The 8,440-nt window shown below is 38.6% G+C and overlaps 1 protein-coding gene across 1 annotated transcript in view; it reads right to left on the bottom strand.

The window, feature by feature from the left end:
* Positions 1 to 8,440, bottom strand: part of LOC109205347 (MADS-box transcription factor 23-like) — a 42,593-nt gene that overhangs the window by 15,960 nt on the left and 18,193 nt on the right. The window contains exon 3 of the mRNA XM_019368062.1: positions 204 to 282. Within this exon, the coding sequence (XP_019223607.1) occupies positions 204 to 282 (79 nt within the window). The remainder of the gene's footprint in view (positions 1 to 203; positions 283 to 8,440) is intronic.

Genomic DNA, 8,440 nt, shown 5'->3' with positions numbered 1-8,440 from the left:
GAAATCAGCTCACCATGGTGGGGCAGATAGGCTTATACCGAGTGTTATAGCTTAGCTTTGGACCTGAGATCTCAGGTTGTTACTAATGTGTCTCAACTACTCAACCATTTCCTTGTTCAACGACATGAAGTGGCTATGGTAGAAACCTTAGCATGCATATTTTTCTTTGACTAGTTGACTACTAATTAACCAGTGAAACTTACCCTAACCTCAGAAGTTGGAGTTGCCAGTTGGTGATTCTCCTCCTTTGTTTTGTTGTATCTTTCAATCACCGGCTTCATGCTGTCAAAGTAAATATATTCAGAATTGTCTACGTTGTACTGATTGAGCAAATATTTTGGAGTGTATCACAAAGTTGTTCTGCTTGTTTCTAGTCTAGCCTCTACATACGTAATAGTTAAATTGTGTTGATTTCCCTTGTCAAAACAAATTGTGTTGTCTCCATACTAGGTCATTGTAATTAAATACTGTTTTATCTAATAAGAAAGGACTCGAATAAAACAGGGCTAATAATATCTTTTGCGGCCTCTTATTAACACGATGGCTGCAGGTCTGGCATTTTCTTTTCTCTCTTTGTTTTTCAGTTGAATGGAGTTGAGAGTGATGGCTCGCAAAACCTTTACAAAGTGAATGGTACTGTCTTTATGGTAGGTCTCTGAAGTTTGTTTTGCTCCTTTTACTCTAATTTCATGTACCAATCATCAAGGTATGGATCTAATGAGCATAAGAAAGCTTGTTATCTTGAACACAAGTTATTTCTGTAGGCATTCTCTGTGCTGCTTCTTAATTCTATACTAGTTATTGAATGTTGATGAAGTGATAAGGAATTGTCTAGACATACAACCTGAATTCAGATAAAGAATATAACATGGGGATATTTCAAATGATAACCCAAATGCATGACAACCGTGTATTTTGTGGTCCAATGTTCAAGTTTTTCCTTACTAAGGATTGTATAGTCTATCCAAATTCTATTCTATTAAACCTTTTCAGTTTTCAATACAAGATTTCTTGGAATACCTTCAAGTAAACGCCCCCTCATAAAAAAGAGAAAGGAAGAGAATTTCCTAAAACATAACTAGCATAATGTAAATGCATGCAAGAGATGCATAATGATAACTGCAACGGTAGTTAAGGAACTATCTGTAGGTTTGTGGGTGAAATAAGGTAAGTATTGGGATCCCGAATATGATATAAAGAAAAGAGGTCCAGTCTCTCGGGTCAAACTTTCCTTGCCTTTCTCTTCTGTTTAACATATCTTTATTTCTGTTTAAGTCTCCTTTTCTGTTTGTCGGTCTGTCTGTCTGATGGAGTATTTCTGAAGCATTCATGACATTGAAAGCAATTGTTTAGTGGTAGAATGGTAATAGATAGAATAATTCTAACAACAACAACAACACATAAGCAATAGTAATTTGTCAGCCAGTAGGGTAATGGGGGTGTTATGGTATACTTTATGAATAGTTTTAGTGACTCAATGAGAAATGCTTAGTGAAATCATGATATAGATATATTTAGCTAGAATAGAAATGCTGGCAATCAGAAGATAGCACGAAATGATTGGAACAACAAATTTATTGGGCCATTTGTTATTTCAGACTTCTTTCTGTACTATGGAGGACTGTATTGGTCCACCCCTGTTTTGGGACGTTGAGTACATATATTCTTTTTTTGGAAGTCTCCTCAGTGGCCGTCTCTAATTTCCTCTGTTATTTGGGTTTGAAATCCAACATTGTTGACATAGAAATTGGAAATGGCTAGAAGTCAAGCCAAATTGTAGTTCTAGTGCCATGATGATAGTTTTGCAAACAAAATGTGACACGGCTTCTTAAGTCTGTTTTGCACTAGAACATGCAATGCATCCCTTTCCTCTGTATGTATGTCATACGGTCTATGCTTGAATGTAGGGGTGTTCAAACCGAACCGGAAAACCGCACCAAACCGAAAAACCAAACCAAACCGATTAAAAAACCCGACTAGGTTTGGTTTGACTTGGTTTGGTATTGAGTAAAAAAACCCGAACCAAACCAACATATAAATATATAAATTTTATTCATATTTTTAAGACTTTGTAGTGATTTTTCTTTAGAAAATGTAGAAATATTTGGGATCCTCTCATGTATTAACCTTGAAAGCGTAAATTAACGAAAAATTATTGTTAGACAGACTAAGAAAATAACTATCATGTGTTACTAAAAAATTTCTCCCATTAGAATATTTTAATAGATCATATGTTTGTCAATTTTTTCCATATTTACTAAACATATATTCACTTATCAAAGCTTTATCTATAATTTTAATAACGTAAGATTGAAATAATATTCATGTAACAAAAAAACCCGAAAACCCGACAAAACCGAACCAATCCAAACCGATATAATTGGTTTGGTTTGGTTTTGATAGAAATCGAACCAACCCGGTCCATGTACACCCCTGCTTGAATGTTATCAAAACCAGAAGCACAACGAAAAAGGAACACATTCATGCATGAGACACAGAATTGCTTGATGTTCCGGAATAATAGTAAGAACAAGATACTAGAGTAGTTATTTCAGAGAGGAGTGATGAGAAAAACTTAAGCATATATATTCTCATTCTGGAGTCCTAACGGAAAAACGATCGTCATCTAGAGTTCGTCACTCATGTAACTGCTGGTGTAACTAGTTCTATTGTCAGAAAGCAGCACCGGGAAATAGTATCATCTGCATTGAAATACCGGGCTTCGTAATACATGCCTTTGTAACCCTTGTAGCAGAGTTCTAATATCATCTGTATTTCTGCTGGTTTCCACTTTTCAATGTTCCTCCTATATTTTCTTGTGCAATATATTCAGACTCGTCTCCGACTGTTAAATTATATGATTAAATGAGGAATCTACCATGATTATAAGTTGAGCTATATGGTGTGACTGCTATTCAGATAGTGTTCTAGTGAAGTTCTCATAATAATTTTGTGGTTAAAGATGTTCTATTTTTTTGGGGTAATTAAACATTTATTAATCACCAAGGTAGATCTGTTCAAAGCCATAGTTAGTTAAACTCGACTAACCATCTAAAAACAAGAAATTATCAATTCCTCTATCTACCATCCTAGGAAATTTAAAACGAACAAGATTGAAATTAACTCCTAGTTCTAAGAAGTGATCTAGCACAACACATGTAAGCTATCTATTTTGCAATGGTGACCCAATCTTTACTCTTATGTTCAAAGATCCTTTGGTTCCTTTCTATCCATATAGCTTGCACTATTTCTGTATATAGCAACTTGGAAATCTAGGCAGCTGGTGATTTTCCTTTGGCATTCTCAATAGTCCACTGTTGATATTGCATCCATGCAGTTGGAAAAGCTGTATTTTTCTTCTTCCCCCGTAGCAGTACCCTGTCCCATATCTTCCTTGAGAGTCTACATTGGACAAAGAGATGTCCATTTGTCTCATTGTGTTCTTGGCATAGGCTACACTTTAGTTCCACATTGAGTCCCCATTTTACTAGCCTATCGGCAATGAGTAATCTTTCATGCAAGTGAAGCCACATGGTAAATCGTGCTGTAGGTCTAGCATTATTGAAGAACATTAGGCATTTCCATGGTATTCTTGGTAGGTCTCCTTGGTGCAGGTTGGTCCAGTAGTTGCATCATGGTAATTCTTGCATCAAAGATCTTCCAAACCATCCAGCATGCACATTGTGGCACCTTCACGTTAGCAAATTGCTGACCATTGATGTAATAATTATGAATCCATCGGTTCCATAACTTGTCAGTTTTATGTGCTAAGTCCCAACACAATTGCTGCTCTATTCCATAACCTTAAGATCATGTGGTTGAGCCCAACTGTAGATTTAGGGGAGCAAACCTTTTCCCATGCAATCAAAGCCTTCTTACTTATAGTGTTGACTCCTGGCCAAACATAACTACGACAATATGCATCTATGATATCCAATACCTTGGCAGGGATCATGAAGAAGAGTCGAGACTAATAGGCTTGGATGCCAAATATACTGATTTGACCAGTTGTATCCTCTCAGCATAGGACAGTTTTATAGCAATCCATGACGAGATTCTTTTAACTATATTCTGAACAAGAGGCTGCCATTGTTCTGTGGTCAACTTCTTAGTTGACAAAGGTATGCCCAGGTATCTGAATAGTAGATCCCCATAGGTGTATCGCAGCAGCTATAATATTTTATCCTTTTCTTCATGTATCACTCGTCCGCAGTATAATGAACTTTTGCCTAGGTTAGCTTGTAAGCCTAAGCCAGAGCAAAATTGATGAAAGCACTGATGAAGGTGATATACAGACCCCACATCTCCATGAGCAAAGAGCAAGAGGTCGTTTGCAAAGGACAAACATGTAATCCCAGCTTAGCACATTTGGGGTGAAATCTGAAGGCCTTCTCATCTTTCAAATTGTTCAATTGCCTGCTAAAATATTCCATTACTATGGTAAAAAGGAAAGGGGATATTGGATCCCCTTGTCTCAGCCACTTGCAACATCAAATGGTTCAGTTGGCTCATCATTGATCAAGATAGAGTAGTTGACTGTTCTAAGGCATTCCATAATCCATTCAATGAATTTTCTAGGAAAAGCCGATTCCTCCAAAACCTGTTCCGGATAGCATCATTCAACTGTGTCATAAGCTTTTTGGAGATCAATCTTGGTCATACACCTAGGAGATACATGCTTCCTAATGTAAGCCTGGACTAGCTCAGCCAAGATGATGTTATTTGTTATTTTCCTTCCTAGTATGAAGCCTGCTTGTGCTTCACAGATAATGTCAGGTATTACCTTTTGTAATCTTGATGCTAAGATTCTTGAGATAATTTTATATAGAACAGTGCATCAGGCAATTGGTTTATATTCTTTCACTATGAGAGGATTCTCAGACTTAGGGATCATTGTGAGTGTAATGCAATTAAGAGCTCTGTATAGATTTCCTGTTGTGAAGAATGCTAAAACAACATGGTCCACTTCTTCCTTAATTATATGCTAGGTCTTTTTAAACAAGACTGCATTGTACCCATCAACCCACGTGCCTTGTCATCTCCAATCGAGCATAGGCTATCATAAATCTCAGCAGTGTTAACAGCCTCACACAATGCCAATTGTTATTGATGATTTAACTTTGGTCCTTTCTGCATGATCAACCTGTTTGTTGCAGGTAGTTCCTTGGCTGAGGTCCCCATGAGGCTTTCTAAAAAGTGATGATTTCCTTCTTATAGCCTTTGGATCAGTGATCTTATTTCCTGCTATTATATTGAGTTCCATTATTTGTTTCCTGACTGTTCTCTCCTTGATTACTGTTGCGAAGTACTTGGTGTTTGAATCACCTAATTTGATCCATCTAATTCTAGATTTCTATCTCATCACATTCTCCTATATTAAAGACCATTTTTCCAAGGCTTGAGCTGTCTCTTTCTCCTGTATCACCAGCTCATCTGTATACTGCTGAGCTATTTGCTCCTGTACAAGATTAAGCTGCTGTCTACTGATGTTAATCTTCTGTGAGATGTAGCTAAATTCTTCTTTATTGAGCTTCTTGCACAAACCTTCAGCATTTCAGCTTCATCCATATATTCTTCATGGGGTTGCTATCCAACTGTTTTTGCCACACCTCCTTGACAAGTGATTCAAACTATGTTCAGTCCAAATGTTAAAGAACGTGAAAGGAGTCTTGGGTGATTTGGATGCAGATTTTAGGTGTAGTAATACTGGAGAATGATTAGAAATGAGTGGAATATCATATTCCACATTGATATGGCCCCAACACATCATCCAATCTCCATTACCCAAGGCTCTATCAATTTTACTACACACTTTTTCGTTACCATACTGCTTGTTTGACCATGATAGTACTGTCCACTCCAGTGTAGCTCATCAAGGCCTAGGTTGAGTATAAAATCTTCAAAGTCTTTGATCTTAGAGGCACTAATAAGGTTGCCTCCTAATTTGTCTATGGGATACAATACAACATTAAAGTCCCAACCCACCAACCAATGGAGGTTGATTGAAGGGCCCAATGTAGTCAATGCAGGCCATAAGGATAACCTGGATAACCTCTGCTCCATAGTGTTAAAACCATAGATAATTGTCACCACTTGTTGAGTTGCAGTAGTTCTATCTGTAACTTTACAGTGAATCAGTTGGGCTGATACAACTAATAAGTTTACAAAAAACCTGTTATCATCCCAGATTAGGCATATTCTTCCATTGTCTGCTTCCTGATAGTTATTGTGAAATCCCCGGCTAGGGGCAATGTTGTTAAGTATCTTTATAGCATTGTGTTGCTTGACTCTTGTCTCCACTAATCCTGCTAAGTTGATTTTGCCAGATCTGACGTAGTTCCTTAGTTCTTTTGCTTATACCTCTTATTAATGCCCCTCACATTCCATATACACCAGGTCACTGAGAGAGGTACTTGGACCCTCCCCTTTATTAGGAGGCATTATGTTTTCACTTCTCTGTTCCTCAACTCTGAGTATCTCAAAGGTGTTTCTGAGTAGAGTAGTCCATTGTAAAGGAAAATTACTATAGTCCAGTGGAGGCCTTTGTGGCATTGGGGCCTTTCCTTAACACTTTGTAGTTACAATCACTTGATCCTCTTTGGTTGTTTGGGCACTTTCATCTTGCATGATAACATGTTGCCGAGTATGCACCATTTGATCAGCTTGTGGTTGCACACTGTTGCCTTGTATGCCTTGGGCTTGCTTATGTTGCATCTGCACATTTCCTTCAGTAGGTTTATCACTTGGATTCTTAGTTCTCCATACCTGTTCCACTCTTTTTGGACCTCTCTTTTTTCTCTGAACTTCTGGTAGTTGCTGGCCAGTTTGTGATTGGGTTTTACATGAGTGACCTACTTGGAGACATGGATCATAGAACTCAGGTTCCCAGTCATGAGTAACTCTCTGTTGGATAACCTCCCTATTTGGCTCCATCACAGCCACCTCTTCAGGGAGTGCCTTTGTGGCATTCACCTCTATCAGCATCCTAGCAAATGAAATCTGTGTTTGTTTGGAGGTGCACTCATCTCCATATATTGAAGTACCAATGAGACTTGCAATTCTACTGAGAGAATCACTATTCCAACATCTTATAGGAAGTTTTGGAAATTTGACCCATAAATGAATGTTTGTGAGGAATTCCTTATTAAAATCAAAGTTCTGTGTTCAAACTTTCAGGATCAAGGGTCTATTGTTAATGGTAAAGGGCCCTGCAAAGAATATTTCCTTCATTTCCTCTACACTGTGGAATTTCACCACATAGTAGCCCTCCTCATGCAGAAACAAGTCAGGTGTAGCAACACTCGACCAATTTTTTCCTGTGTATCGACTCATCATATTGAAACACTCTTCCATTTCTTCCTTATCAACTTCTGATTTAACTAGTTGAGCCATAGGTTGTCCATTCACTTTCTGAGGTGGAATATAAAAAAGAGACATACCATTAGTAGCCCATATATTTTTAGCAAATAGGCTTGTTCATGGTGCCTTCGCTGGAGGATTCTCTTCAGGATTTGTACTTGTTCTTTCTAGATCCTGGGTTTCTTGTTGTGATTGCCCGAAATTGGTCTCCTTTGAGTTGTTGCCTCCATCAAAGTCCCCACCGGAGAACTCACTCCCACTAGGGTTACTGTTCCATTGGATTTCTCCATTAGGGTTACAATGCTCGTGGTCAACTCCATTGGTTTTGCTGTTGCATTTTCCTTTAGATCTAATTGCGTGTTGATTCCGTTTGTTAAGATGTCAATCATATCTCGTCCGGTGCTTGCATGGTCAAAATGGTCCTCCTATTTAATTTGAGCTTTTGCTTGGGAGGTCTCAAACTGCATCCTTGCACCACCCGCGCTTCCAAAGGAAACAACAACAACAACAACAACAACCCAATATAATCCCACAAGTGGGGTTTGGGGAGGGTAGTGTGTACGCAGACCTTACCTCTACCCCGATAGGGTACAGAGGCTGTTTTCGATAGACCCTCGGCTCAAGAAGACGAAAAGAGACTATATCAGTACCATCAACAAAAAACCATGGAAATAATATCATAAGAACCAGTGAATAGATGGAAAGCATAAATAATAACCGGTAAATAAGGCCCGACACTATGAAAATGAAAGAGTAGTGTAAACACAAAACTAAGCAGTCTAAGACTAAATCCTATCAGCCTAGCCTCACACTAGTAGACTAAATATGCTCAACTACCTCCTAACATACAACCTTAATGCTCGACCTCCACAGCTTCCTATCGAGTGCCATGTCCTCGAAGATCTGAAGCCTCGCCATATCCCACCTGATCACCTCTCCCCAATACTTCTTAGGCCGCCCTCTATCTCTCCTCGTATCCATCAACGCCAACCGCTCGCACCTCCTTACCGGGGCATCCAAGCTCCTCCTTTGTATGTGCTCGAACCATCTAGCCTCACTTCCCGCATCTTGTCATCAATAG

Source organism: Nicotiana attenuata, unplaced genomic scaffold (genome assembly GCF_001879085.1).
Source record: "Nicotiana attenuata strain UT unplaced genomic scaffold, NIATTr2, whole genome shotgun sequence".
NCBI lineage: Eukaryota > Viridiplantae > Streptophyta > Magnoliopsida > Solanales > Solanaceae > Nicotiana > Nicotiana attenuata.
Note: the sequence above shows the minus strand (reverse complement) of the source record. Positions and strands in the feature narration are given on the sequence as shown.